Genomic DNA, 14450 nt, shown 5'->3' with positions numbered 1-14450 from the left:
GCGAAGTAGAAATGTTCATCCTCTGTGTCGCTTGCGGCCTACCAGTAAGTGGCGTGGTGGGTGAGGGGGGTGCGCTGCCCTTCGCCTGGCCTCCTCCGCCAAAGGCAGCGGCAGGAAACCAAGGTGGAAGAAAGGGGTGGGGGAGCCAAACCAGGCTGGGCTGCCTCCGTTTCACACTGCAAATACGTAAATTTGGAGGCCTGGTCTCATGCAAGCCATGCCCCTGGGCTCCCACACTGACCTCAGGCCATGGGTTCTTCCCAGTCCTGCTGATTGTCCTGCTGCAAGACGTTCCGACCCTGGTCCAGGCCGGAGAAGAAAGCCAGGTCCAGGCAGAGATGCCATGGGTCCAGGAAGCACATGTGCATGGGCAGGAGGTGGGGAGAGCCCCTGCATGCCCCAGCCAGGCTCCTGGCCCCTGTCAGCCCTTGCTGCTGTCAGACCCTCACCCATGCCAGCTCCACGCAGGTCCAATGGTTGCGGTTGGCTTCTAGGTGACAGAGTCCAGTAGACACGTGTACTGCGTTGGCATGGCAAGTTGAGCAGAGCAACCATCTCTTCATCACATGCACTTCAGCCAAGACACGGTAGCGCAGTTCCCACTTCCTAGCAATTAACTCAGTCTTTCCCATTCAACAGTTGGAAGTGCTGCATAGACCTATGGATTTGCAGATTCTGGGAGCTTCGTCTTCCAGTTTGGAAATCCCAGAAAATTGCTATGACAAAACATTCTTCCTGTCATCCAAACACAAGGAAACAGGAAAATGTCAGGAATATTGCATATGTGGTCTATTTATCTCCCCTCTGTTTTCCTTCCCCTTTTCTCTCCTAAGTATAGCACAAGCCTAGCATCATCCAAACAAAGCTTTTGCACCTGCTATGTTCCAGAGATTTTGAAATTAAACCAAAGCGTGATTGGTTGTTGATGGTATCGATGGATACTGATGGATTTATATATCTATTTTTTTGCCATTTTAATCATAAATGAAGTAGTAACATAAGATGTTGTTTTAGACAGAGAGATGAAATGCAACTGAACGTCTCCTGAAAAATGAATGCTTTCTTGAAGACCCTTGTACAGGGTTCAAGAGGGTATAAATGATGTAAGTGTGAGGAGGAAGATCTAGTGGAACCTAAATCAAAACTCCTTTCTTTACTTTGTATTTTCCCAGGAAAGTCACTGGAGCTAATGCCTGGATTTAATGTGATTTTTTTTTTCAGCTTTTGAGGATGTTGCCAGGAGCCTCACTACAGTGAAATAACTCTGCAGTGCCATCACTACCAAAAAGAGGTATTTAGTGAAAAATGGAGTGAGCGGTTTCCTAAGTAGTAAAAGACTTGCTGGCTGGTAAAGCACAACGAGTGGTGTTGGCCAGCAAGCAGCACAGGCTGGATCTCAGCAGCCCTGGGCTCAGCCCTGGGCTGTGCTGCAGACCTGCACCCTGAGAGACGGCCCTTCATCTCCCACCCAGCCCTCGTGGGTCTGGTTCGGTTATTTGTGGAAATCAACAGAATTACTTAAAGACAGCGAGGCTGAGCATCAAAACCATCAAATGAGGAGCTATTAGGGAGGGAAAGGAGGGCTGAAGGCGACTGGATTTCCCCCAGCTTTGCTGCTGCCCTTCCAGGTACTTGGGAGCATCCTCTGTGGCCAGGGCTGGGTACGTGGGACTTGGAGGAGGCTGGGCAGGCTGCAGATGCAATGGGCCCAGAAGCTCGTGGTCCCTGGGGTCCTGGCTAAATGGGAAGAGCAAAGTCCCTTAGCTGCTGCTTAGCTGCTTAGGGCTGCTGGTGGGGCAGGCCCTATTTATTCACATTCTAGGTGGGTTCAATTGCGAAGTCTTTGCGGCCAGGACTGTTTTCAATCTGGTGCCTGTGCCCAGAATAACAGGAGCAGGATGTCAGTGGGAGCCTCCAGAGCTGCTGCAGCACAAATGCTCATCAGTCACTAACAGATAATGTTTCCTGTCTCCAGCTTTTAAGAGAGCCTTGTGGCCCAAGTGAATAGAAGCCTTCCTCTCTCTTTTCACTGTTGCGGTCTCCGGTTCGGGCAGGTATAACGGGAGGGCCTGCTCACTGCTCCATCAGCTCTGGATGCTCTGTGGGAGCCATCAGGGAGACCCGGTGGCTCCTGAGAGAGAAAATCACACACTCAGAAAGGCTCGGACGATGACCAGGTGCCCCACGCCTCAGGAGAGCAGTGCTATCCGCGGCTCTGCCCAGGGGTGCTGCCTGGACACCGGCCAGGCCTGGGTGAGATGGCCGGGCAGAGCGCGGCGAGGGAGCCGGGAGGAAGGAAATGAAGTCAGCGCTGTGACCCGCACCAGCTGCACGCTCGCACTCTGCCGCGAGCTCGTTACCCCCTGACCGCGCGGTGCCCTGAGGTGCTGCTCCAGCTGCTGGGGGGCTGCCAAGCCTGGCACGGGTCCGGCCTCTTCTCGAAGCTCCTTTCCAGTGCCAGGCAGCTCCTTCCCCAGGGCCCGGGTGGAGCGGTGGTGGCTGAATGAGTAACGCCAAAATCTTGCTGCACGGAGACGTGCACGGATCAGTGCCATCCCTCCCGGGTCTGTGCGGCGGCCAGTGCTGAAAATGTTGGGTGAGTAGCAATCCCAGAAAATAATTGTGTTATCAGGACGTGACAAGTCGAGTGGTTTAACGGTATGTCCGAGTACAACCAGCACAACAGCCTGCTGCTGGGACAGCCAAGCCATGGCCCTGTGGTGATGACAGAATCATAGAATGCCTCGGGTTGGAAGGGACCCTAAAGACCATCTAGTTCATCTAATTCCAACCCCCCTGCCATGGGCAGGATGCCCCCCACTAGATCAGGTTGCCCAGGGCCTCATCCAACCTGGTCTTAAACACCTCCATGGATGAGGCATCCACAACCTCTCTGGACAACCTGTTCCAGTGCCTCACCACCCTCTGAGTGAAGAGTTTCCTCCTAACATCTAATCTAAATTTCCCCTCTCTTTTAGTTTAAAACCATTCCCCCTTGAGCTGTCATTAGGTCCTGTCCCTGCTGGCGGCGGCGCTGGGATAATCGCAACCCTGATCCTGGTGCCGTGGCTGGGGCAGGAGGAGGTGAGATCGGCCAGGCGGTGCTGCGGGTGCTGCAGACACCAGGAGATGAGGTGAAAGGGATGGAGCTTGGCCTCTTCACGACTTCTAGTAGCACTGGTTTGCTTGAAAAAGTAGCAGCTGGAATGAGAGCAGCTGCAGCTGTGGGGTAGGAGGCCAAAGGAGAAAGAGGCAAGAGGAGGGAAGGCTACTGCTAGGAGATTCACTCAGTCAAGCCAGCTGCAGATCTCTCGTGGCTTTTTTTGTTTGTTTGTTTTGTTTTTTAATTGATTTTTATACTAACAGACAAACTGATTTTTTTTTTAATGTTTCTCTTATAGTGAGTCATTTCCTGGGAGTAGGAGGGAAAGAGAATTTTTCTCAAAGCTTCAAAACAGTGTGTTGGGGTTGAGGGGTGGAGGGTTCGTCTTTTGCTCGCTTGTTTGCTTTCACTGAAACAGCTACGTTAAAACAAGCATGAAAGCAAAAGCCCGAGGCTGACAGTCCCTAAACCTCTGCCAGAGTTGCTGTTTGCTCACAGAAACGGGTGGCCATATAACGGGTGGCCCAAGGCAGTGCACAGGGGAAGGGATGGTACCTGCTAAAGCAGCCAGGCAGCAGGCTGACGTGTCACCACATTCAGCCGCGGACGCTGATGGTTTTTCCAGCTCCTGCACGTCACTGGTGTCAGTGCCTGTCTGCTGCACAGCGTCCTGACCTTTCATCTGGTTTACACATTGAAATGGACTGTTTTGGCAGTGGTTTCCAGTTTAGCAAGCCACATGCCTTTGGAGTGTAGTGGATGTAGGGCAAAGCTGGCTATTGTCCGCAGAGCTTACGTGTTAGTAAATGCTGTTGGTCTGGGGAAGCCTAGTGTGAAGCACTGGTGAGTCTGGATCTTTTTTTTTTTTTTTTTTTTTTTGCTATGAATCTCTAAGTAAAATGTGCTTGTTAGCTCTTTGACTAATAAAAGTGGTCATCTGCAATCAAGCTAATTTGCTGGAGATTAGAGCCTAATTAAAACCAAAGAAGCGAGAGGGCTGCCAGCCTCAGAGCTAAGCACACACACAGAGCAGCAAGCAATGACAACCAGGAGATGCTCTGGCTTTTTGACAAGAAGCAGCAACTAGCCACCTTGAAGGACAAGCCGCACCACCCTGGAGCTCCCACACACCAACTACACTCCATCCTGTCCTGCCTATGCGCTCAGGACAGGCAAATCCCTGTTGTGGTGGAACAAACAGCAAAAACTTCCCTTGACATCAGTGGGTCCTGGACTCATCTCATGGCCTTTTTTGTTTGTTTGTTACGCATGTCCTGTAGTGCTTGGCGTGCAGAATGTTTTACGCATAGTTTCTCAGTGGAAAAGAAGGAAAACATATGCTTTGAGAGTTACTGCTTGTACGTCACGCAGTTGGCATGAGAGGGAACGTTGGTCTTGGTTGAGCATTGGCATAATTACGCTGGAGGTCAGAGCCAGTGCAGTTATTTCAGATCTGGAGGTCAGAGCCAGTGCAGTTATTTCAGATCTGGAGAGGCTTATCTCAATGCAATATTCAGCCTGTTGTCATCCCTAAATGGTATGCCATTAAGCCACTGGCTTGGGGGGAAGAAAATTTTTAAAGGGTGTTCATTGACGCAATGAACATGGTAGGAAATCCCAAAAGGTGTGCAGGAAGCAAGCCTGATCCTGCTTCCTCCCGTCTTCTAGTCCCTTCTTGTATGGTGTGGGTACTTGCTAGGACCCCTAGCACTGCTTGGAGTGCAGTAACACCTGGGGCTAAGGGCTAGCCCTGGGAACTCAACAGGCACATGGTCAACATTAGGCCCTGGTAAAATGCAGCTTGTCTTGTGAAAACAGCTTGACTCTTATTCACAACAGATTGTATTAACCCATGCTCAGCTAAACTGGGGAGGGGTGGTGATTTAATATTTTAAAATAAAAGGAAGCAGGAGAATACTGATGACTAATTTCCTCCAAAAACGTCACACAGGTCACCTTCATCACAGGTTGTTTGTTTTGCTGATTAGTCTTTAGGTAGATATTCATATATCAGCTATTATTTTCCGCTGTGAATTGTGGTTTTCTGCCCAGCAGCAAGTTCAATTTCCAGAGTAATGGGGAAGCCAACTCCTTTCTAACTACGCAAAAGATGAACTGTGTTTCCTGCAACTTTAATGTCTGATGTTACTAGTTGAGTAATAGCCGGACACAGCAGTGTCTTCTGTAAGGAAATATGCCAACAGTTGTTGCTTAGAAGTGAATAAAAAGTGCTTTTTTATTTAAAAAAAAAAAAAGTCTTGAATGACTTGAAGCTGCAATAACAGTCCTTTCCAGGCAAAGCTTACCCTTCCCATCAACAGGATGCATTGCTCTATTTCAGCAAGCAATAATATTGTTTTTAGTCACTACACATGCTTTGCTTCCTGTTGGGGGTATTGCACAAAAAAAAAAAAATCTAATTTGTTGCGTATCAGATAACTAGTTCATTGTGTATTTACAGATGTTATATACAGAGATGTTTTCTAATACCATCTGTGTGTAAAGAAAATATCTTTATAATAAGCTAGTGTGATCTGTTTATTGGCTGCATGAGCTACAACAAAATTAAGGAGAGCACCCTCTAAATGAAAGACTGCACTGCTCTGTTAGTATTAGCAGAGCCATGTATATTTAGGGTCTCATTTTTCTGACTGCAAGTCAGGAGCATTTTACTGTCAGAAAACATTAATTCTGGCAGTACGAGACCTTTCCCCTACAATCTCCCAGTTGCTTAAAAGGCAATTACTGGGAGCAATGGCAAGATTTAGCCTAAGGCCTTCTGTATTTGCCCCCTGCTAATGATCTGCTGGGATCCTGTCATCTGCCAAACATAAGCATAGCAGCAGTGACTCTGATGTCTGTCACTGCTTCCTTACTTGCCTTAACAGTTTATTTCATGGCTGACTTCCCATCGTGCAGTTAGTTTCTCCACGTCAAGCTGTACTAACGAACAGAGAACAGATCCTGAGCTCTCTGTCTTGCAGGGGAAAGGCACCACGGCTGAAAGCAGCGGAGCCGCTCGCTTTGACCCTGGCCTGAGGAGGCCCCGCATCCACCTCCAGGTGAACGCCCTGGGGCTTCTCTTGCAGCCGAGCAAGTGCTGCTTCTGACATTCTCCTAGAAAAAATTAATATTTCAATCATCCTTGCATTACAGAAATGGGGTGTCTGTCACGGTGCTCAAGCAATACGAGTTGGTGGCAGTGCCCAGTGCTCTGTGCTGCCAGGCCACACGGAGGCCTCATGGCAGGGAGGCCGGGGCTCCGCAGGCACATTCCCTGAGATGCTGGGGGAGGAATCCAGGCTGGAGACAACTTTTGGGCCTGCAAACGCCAATCAAGGCTGTGCTGTTGCCTCAATTTATTTATAAGTTTGTACCTATCTATCTATCCATATGCTTGAACTCCAAAGTAAGGCTGAACATGTGGTGAAGGGCCTGGAACACAAGTCCTGTGAGGAGTGGCTGAGGGAACTGGGGTTGTTTGATCTGGAGAAGAGGAGGCTCAGGGGAGACCTTATTGCTCTCTACAACTACCTGAAAGTAAGGTGTGGGGATCTGGGGGTCAGCCTCTTCTTGCAGATACCTAGCGATAGCACTAGAGGGAATGGCCTCAAGTTACACCAGGGGAGGTTTAGGTTGGAAATGAGGAGACATTTCTTCTCAGAAAGAGCAGTCAGGCATTGGGACGGGTTGCCCAGGGAGGTGGTGGAGTCACCGTCCCTGGGGGTGTTCAATGAAAGGTTGGACGTGGTGCTTAGGGACATGGTTTAGTGGGTGACACTGGTGGTAGGGGGATGGTTGGACCAGATGACCTTGGAGCGCTTTTCCAACCTTATTGATTCTATGATTCTATCCACCAGCACAGCCCATTTTAACGTTCTCCTGTTGGGCTGTCCCCACCCAGGAGGGGGAAGGGGGTGCTATGCCACCATCTAACCCCGAGCTTCCTTCTTCCTGTGACTCAGGAGTCTCCCTTCAGGCCAGTGGAGGCAGCAATGAACTCATGGCCAGGCTGCACCGTGCTGTGACCCCACACCAGGAGCAGAGAGGGCTCCCGGGTCAAACGAAACGGTGCGTGTACAGGGAAATAAGGCCCCAGGGGAGCCTTGTCCTTGAGCCTTTATCCTCTTGCCACCTGAATGAATTCCCTGAAGACTTCAGCTCAAGCCGTGCTCAGCTCCTTTATCATTTACGTCCCTTTTCCATCCTGTTTGTTCCGTCAGCCAGATCTTTCGCTGTGGGTATCTGACCCGGTTTCACTCATTTCCGTGAAGATCAGCCAAGTCTCCCAGGCTGGGGAAGCGGGTCACTGCGCGTGGCGTAGGCCGGGGCTTTGGCAGCAGGAGTCCTTCCCTCTTTCCTAGCTGAGAAGCCTTCCTGCTGACACGTGGAGCTGCCTTTCCACCTCCCCGGATGGTCGCCGGCTTCCGCAGGAGGAACGTCGGTAAGCGGCGTGAGGAATGGGAGGCTCTAGTGACTCAACAGCTGTGTGAAGCGCGCCTAAGTGAGTTCAGATAAATTTAACTCGGGGCTTGCTTTGTTTGAATAGCTTCAGACATGAAGCAAAAGCAGCAGATTGTGGCTCCCCAGCCAGGGGGTTACTGCCAAACGGATGCGCTGCAGCAAGCACTTACAAGAAACAAATGTATCCGAGATGGAGAAATAATCCTTCTGTTAAAAATTACTGCAAACAAAGCTGCAAATGTTGCCATCACGGTGGAAGCTTGAACTGTGACAGAGTGGATTTTCCATCCCTCAAAAAACAGCTTTTTGGCCAAAACTGGGAAGCAGAAAGCTTTCTATTCCAAAAAAAAAAAAAAAAAAAAAAAAAAAAAGCCACAGATCTACCCTTTCAATCCACTTTCTTTTTAGACAGCCTAAAATTATGCTTAGAGTTGTATTTATTAAGCTAAATGCTCTGCAGACACCTAGTCCAGAAAAACAGGAAAGTAACCTAGTGTATGTGGACAGTTTTACTCATTTAATGGAACTACTGGACTGTTTCAAGTTTAGCGCCAGGATAAATACTGAATCAGTTCAGAGCCAAAATTTGTCCAATTTCTGTAAGAAAAAAAAAATAATCCATCCCATTTCAGTACAACTAAAGAAGTACATTGAACTTTAACTAGTTTCTTTTTGAAATATAGACAGTAATTGTAACTTGTGAAAATAGACACCTCCCAGGCTGGGTGCTTGGAAATGAACAGCAAAGTTCATGTACTGACGTTTTCTGTAAAACAAATGAGCCCCACTTCATCATAATCTATTGTGGCACTACTCCCTAGAGTAAGCGGCAAGTATTTTTCTTGGTAAAGTGTGAATGACTCAGACCAAAAGGGTTTTTTCCTCCAGTCCCCAAGCGACCAACAGGCAGGAAGAGGAAAACAGCGTGTTTCACATGGGAAGTTTTTCAGGGTCTTCCTGAACTTGTCAGACTTTCCTCCTCTGCTTTCCAACTCTGCAGTACTTTTACTGCAAGCTGGTGTTGGCTATGTTTAGACTTGAAAGCAATGGTAAGTGGACTAGCAGATGCATAGACCTATGTACTGTTCCTGGTCTACCTATTCCACAGTGCCTTCGCTAGCAGATTAACTTCAGCGTCAAGATGCCGTGAGCAAGCCCCCTGGTCTAGAAAGGAGCTCTGACATTTAACGTGGCTGCTGAAAGCCTCACTGAAGTGAGTCAGACAGCCTGTAGGAAAGGGGGTGTCTCCTCTCAATAACCAGAGCACCGAGAAGACCTGTCTGCTGTGACCACTCTGAGGAGCTGTGAGCATCATCTCCTACAGCATTTGTAGAATCCAGCCTTTATTAACCACTGACAGCCACTGTGAGCACCAAACTCCCTTTTACTTATTAGTGAGACATCCATGTTCTTGTTGTGGGAGAATAAGGAATGTGTACTTAGCTGTAGTACAGCTCCCAGCAAATTGTGACCATCACAGAATTGTTCCAATTACTCTGTCATTATATATATGATTAATAAGTGAAAGCCAAGGCAGTCAAACATATGCTTTGGGTTTTATCTCTTCCACAAGCCCCTAATCTTTCTTCAGGAAATTACCATATGGTTTATCTGTACCTTGGCATTAATTTTTAAAACCTCAAGATTTTAACCAAAAGGAACTGGCTGTTTACTGTTTTTCTTTCATATAAATGTAGTTGTTGTTACCTCATTAACTATTTAGGATCTGGCAGGCTATCGCAATGAGCTTAGCTTGGCAGAATCACAGGGTTGTAGCCCCTGAAGGAAAATGCCATTGCTCTCCTCAAAGGAAGCAGTAACAAACCCTTAATAAGATATGTTTGGCAAGAAGTTATGAAATAACTATTAAGCTGATTTACATGTCTTTCTTTTTTCATTCATGTTGCCTTATCTAAATGCGTACTTAACATTAATCTGCTATCACAGTAACTTGGATTATTTTGTTTCTGGGTTTAGCATCCACATCACTGTCATTTAATTTCATTACCGCTACTTCACCAGTAAATAACGAGTGTCTTTTTATCTATACACCCATTCTCTTGCAGCCAAAGTGATCAGCAGCCCGTCTCTTCGAAAATACCTGTCACACAAAGCTGAAGAATGACTAAGCTAGCTCCATTCATTTCTTACGTTGCCAGAGACTTCATATACATAGAGTTTGCTAATTAGATACAAAAGCATGTGAGATTTTAGAAGACTGGGGACAAATCTGTCGAAAGCTTTATGCACTTTCAAAATAATTTTTTTTTTTAAGTAAGCACATTTCCCCTAAAGTACCTCAGTTATAACAGCAGATGTTGCACAGCAGGTTCAGCAAAAAAGGGGAAAAAAGTTACATTTCCATCGGATGGTAAATAATATTTGTTTATTTTCCTCTGGCAATGTGAGTCAAAAAGAAGTGAAATGTTTATTCTCTTTTGGGAAATGTGAGCATTTGCTTCTGCTGGTCATTTTTCAGCGTCCAGGCACGGAGGGCTGACTCGTGGCTAGGGCTGGCATTTCGCTGCGCAGCAGTGTACTTGTTGCCCGCTCATGGCCAGCCTAAGGAGCTGTCAGAGAGACCACCTTGGTCACCCTGGCTGGCCAAAAGCCTTGGTGGTGTGTGTCACCCATAGAAAAGAAGGGGTCTGAAAATGAGAATATTAAGTGCTTCCTAAAAGGCAGGGCTGACCCGAGCGTGTCCCCTGTACTCAGCACTGTATTTGTTTGCAACTCTGCAGGTGCCGAGTGTGTTGACTGGATTAGAAGCAGAGAAACGCAACCTGATAAGGACAACTGTGATGCTCTGCGTGTTGGTAGGAACAAGCAACAGCAAAGAAATGGGGTGAGGAGCCAACAGAGCGAGCAGCAGTAGTGCTGAGAAGGCATGGGGGTTAGAGTGGGTTGCGGGCTCACGGGGAGCCAGCAGTATCGTGTAGCTCTTAACAAAAAAGGGGAAAAAAAGCCAGCATCACACTGGGATAGATCAGTGAAAGTACAGTCTATAAGCTGTGAGATCATCCTACTGCTCTGCGCAGCAGGAGCTAGGCCACAGCTGGGGGACCATTTCCAGCCTGGGGCTGTGCACTTGGGGACAGCTGTGGGTCACCTTCAGGGAGGCAAAGAACAGGGATAATTCAGAAACAGAAGTTACAAAGAGAAGTTGAAGGAACTGCGTTAGTCAGAAGAAATGACTGGAGAGAGAGAAGGATAAATATGTAAATAGCTGCTGTGAAGAGGAAAAAAGACTATTCTTAACGCTGCCTGTAGATGGGAAAGGTAGTGGGGGGTTTAAGCAATATAAACACTTAGTTCAGAAATTAAGGAAAGCATTGGCAAAGGGGAAGAATGGGGCCACAATGGAGCAGGCTGCCTAAGACTGCTTCAAGAGAAGTGTTTCCAGAACAGGTTATATAATATTTTTTTATATGTTTTGGGACTGGTATGGGTTTGCCTTCAAGCAGGACAGGGACGCTTCTGAAAAGGCCACTCTGTTCTCCTTTTTACGCTTCTGTGTTTGGATGAAATTGTATTGCCTTTTTAGATAGGACCAAGTACAGAAGAATTTTCTAAAAAACCTCCCCTAGACTATGAACATCAGGGTTTGATCTTTTGTAAACCACACCAACGGAAAGGCCTCAATGTAGGTAATGCCTGAGAGCTGGGCTATGTTGTTTCTAGCCTCAAATGCATACTCCAGGTGAAAACATGTGACGTGGTTTTCAGATTTACATCCCTTTCAGGGAGTCCAGGAGTGATATCAGACTAATGGCATTTTTGGTTTGTCTGATTTGAGAAAACGGAGTTTGAGTGAAGTTGAGAGGAAAAAATTGATATACCTCCCACATGAAATAAAAAACATCCATGGCCCTTCTGTGCCTATACTTTTAAAAATGAAATTCAAGCTGATTATAATAGGTTTATTCCAGTTGAATGATATGGCTTAGAGTCTGTATGTGAAGATTGTCTTCATTTGAATGACAGTTGGAAAGGTTCACATGCTTCAATAAAGCATTGCTGCTTTATTACAGACATAAGCCTAGATGTACTTTTCTATTTCAATTACATGACCAGCACTCATGAACGGGAGCCTAAGCTTTATCTCCACTGACCTTGAAATCCCCCTGGAGGTTTATGATGAAATGAAGCATATGTTTTCTGGTGATTCCTGGAGAATGAGGAAACACAAAATACAGTGTTCTGTTTTGATTCTAGTTTTGATTTTCTCTGGAGCCAATGTGATACACCATTGGAGAATTGGGAAGGTCTTTACTCTTGTTCCCTCGCCATGCACAGATGTGGCAGTGCTGTGCAGATACAGAGACTGGGATCGCACACATGACAGCCTCTCCCCTGAATATTTGCACGAGCGTAAACCAGGCGAACAGCAATTCTGGCTCTTGCTGATAAATCAGATCATCTTAGTAGTTGAGCTACTGTAATGAATTAAATGGATGCCTACACCTCAGTCACATTAATGACTCTGCGCTAGTGTAGACATACACAAATTAGCTTTTAATTGATAGCTTGATTACTGGTCTAGACACAGCGGCACAGAGCTCTGGCTTTGTCCATATTTTATTTGGTAGCAAGGCTTCAATGCTTACTCCAGTTTCTGACCCAAATGAAGTGAGTGCACTAGTTACAGCTTCCACACAGAGATCCCAAAGAGTCTTTGCAGCCTGTTTGTTATAGACCTGCTGAATGCATGGACGGAAGCAGGGCACGAATCGGCTGCTCTCAGCTTACCGTGGCCCCAGTGGGGATCCCGGACATATCAGCAGAATAAAAATTCTCACCAAGGGATAGGGTGGAAAATGGTGGGCAAGGGCATGAACGCAAACAGAAATACACCTGTGTGAATGTGCTCATCAGAAACTAATTTGCCTTGCACCCCAAGTATTCAGTGACTGCAGATTAGATAGATAAAGCAGTTTTGATTTCTACATTTTTTCTATTTGTGTTTTCTATTGTTTTTCTCTCTCTCCTTTTTTTTTTTTCCTCTCTCTCTCTCATGCACTGCCTTTATGTCCATGTCTTACTATTCCTCAAGCTTCTTTTCCCTACGGCTTTCACTACTACTTCATCTCAGTTCTTCCCAATGTAGCAATGCAAATTTACAACCCCTTTCATTTCCCAAGACACTGCTTATCGTCACAGGGCAAAAATCAGTCTTTTCTTGCCAGGTTATGCAGCCATCCTTCCCAACACTCGTGAATGAGTCTGGATTGCCATTCCCTTGGGGACTAAACTAGATTGGGATTTATTAAACCCTTAGCCCCCTGTTTGAGTGATATATGGCTTCAGGCAGTAGGCACTAAGACGAATGCACACTGCTTCTTTGTAAAGGCACAGTAAACCATGCTACAGAGTGCATTGCCCCAGGCATTCCTAAACTACCTCGTCCTGTGTCAGCAAGATGCTTTAAGAACTCTCTATGGAGCTTTCACTGCTCCATTTTCCCTCCGCTCCCACCCTGTGCATTTCAGTACAGTAAGGAAAAGATTTCGTCCTTAATTGAAATTCCTTTCATCAGCCCAGATATAGCCTGAACAAAGATACTGACATGAAAAAGCAGTCAAGAACATATCTTTAAAATGTCAATTTGCCAGTGACAAGCATAAAATGCAGTCACTGCAAATCAAGACTCTGAACCCTCCTTGTATATCACAGTTGCCCCCCTCCCTCCCCACTTTCCCTCCTGTAAGTTTTGTTGTTTGTACATTTTTGTTTTCCTTTCCACATTCTTCTCATACTGCATTCACAGCAGATGTGAGAATAGCTGGGTCTTGATTAAACTCTTGCAAACCTTAGAGAAAGCTGTTTTAAAACCTGAATAGTGTCATTTATCTTAGACTCGTACCTCTGGAAGAAATCGATCTTTCAAGCTCTGTGGGTTTCCTCTACTATTTTTCCCTTTTTGATTCATTCTGGTAAAGTAATTGATGCACTTTTGCCCACAAAGACCTGTAAATTTAATGCTACATGGGTCTACATGGCAGGAAATTGCTACGATCTTGCTCAGCTGCAGAAAGAAAAGCAAGAAATGAAAGTTCTTTCCACTGGCACAATGTAGGGAAGACTACACCCAACAGAAAAAACATAAGCGTGGGCCATCTACTGGAGGCTATATTTAGCTTGCTTACCAAGGGTGCCTAATTTAGGTGTTACATCTTAAACTCTTGGCTGTACAGAGACCAGTGTCTGGCACCCTGGCAGCTTGAGTGACCCGAAGCATCCACCACCCTCTGAGGCTTCAAGGCTACACCAAGCGCCAGGACCAGCTCAAGCCACCCGCTGGGGAAGCTGCTGTGTTGGACTGCCAAGGGGGGATGAACAGGCACGGCCCCAGTGCCTGCTTTGTTTATGGCAGCATCTTGGAAAGCAACACAGCGTGCTGCTGCCAACAGGGAGCCTGATCTCTGTGGGTGGAGGATCCGTCGCATCCCGGGAGTTGCAGTTACTGCCCTGACTCTCCCTTCCTCCCAGCAGTGGCAAGAGGAGCAAGCCCAGCCCTTGGAGTTCACGGTCTGGCTCTCCTTCCCTGCTCCATCCCTTCCCTCTCCTCTCCTCTTCCTCTGCAGTGGTGCTTTAGCACTAACCTGGCAGCGCTCTGCTGGGGGCAGCAACAGTAAATTTTCCTACCCAAGAAATCTGCAACTGCCTCTGTATTTCTAAAGAGCTCCTCTAAATTAAAGTTATTCACATTTGTTATTACTCTTTAATTTTACAGGTCACTTTGACCTCTTTTTGACGTCATTGACAAGGCTTTCTCAGTGTGTCCTCATAACAATTTTTCTTCTCCTCTGTAGCACAAAAGTGATGTATGTCTCCAGTAAGCTCTTGATGCCACCATCTGTTGGCCAGGCACTGGCTTTTTCAA

At 46.8% G+C, this 14450-nt stretch overlaps 1 protein-coding gene across 6 annotated transcripts in view; it reads left to right on the top strand.

Annotated features, from left to right (window-relative positions):
- Nucleotides 1-3808: 3808 nt before the first annotated feature.
- Nucleotides 3809-14450, top strand: part of ABHD17C (abhydrolase domain containing 17C, depalmitoylase) — a 48825-nt gene continuing 38183 nt past the window's right edge. Inside the window, exons 1-5 of one of the 6 annotated variants that reach the window (XM_050713057.1) lie at nucleotides 3809-3946; nucleotides 6088-6165; nucleotides 7069-7174; nucleotides 7331-7547; nucleotides 10309-10412. In XM_050713057.1, the coding sequence (XP_050569014.1) occupies nucleotides 10369-10412 (44 nt within the window). In that variant the 5' untranslated portion in view covers nucleotides 3809-3946; nucleotides 6088-6165; nucleotides 7069-7174; nucleotides 7331-7547; nucleotides 10309-10368. Of the gene's footprint in view, nucleotides 3947-6087; nucleotides 6166-6538; nucleotides 7608-10308; nucleotides 10413-14450 lie in introns of those variants that run through there. The other 5 variants (XM_035554847.2, XM_050713055.1, XM_050713056.1 and 2 more) reach the window with 5 other exon arrangements.

Source organism: Cygnus atratus, chromosome 11, assembly GCF_013377495.2.
Source record: "Cygnus atratus isolate AKBS03 ecotype Queensland, Australia chromosome 11, CAtr_DNAZoo_HiC_assembly, whole genome shotgun sequence".
In the NCBI taxonomy this organism is placed as follows: Eukaryota; Metazoa; Chordata; class Aves; order Anseriformes; family Anatidae; genus Cygnus; species Cygnus atratus.
This window is presented reverse-complemented; position numbering and strand designations above follow the sequence as displayed.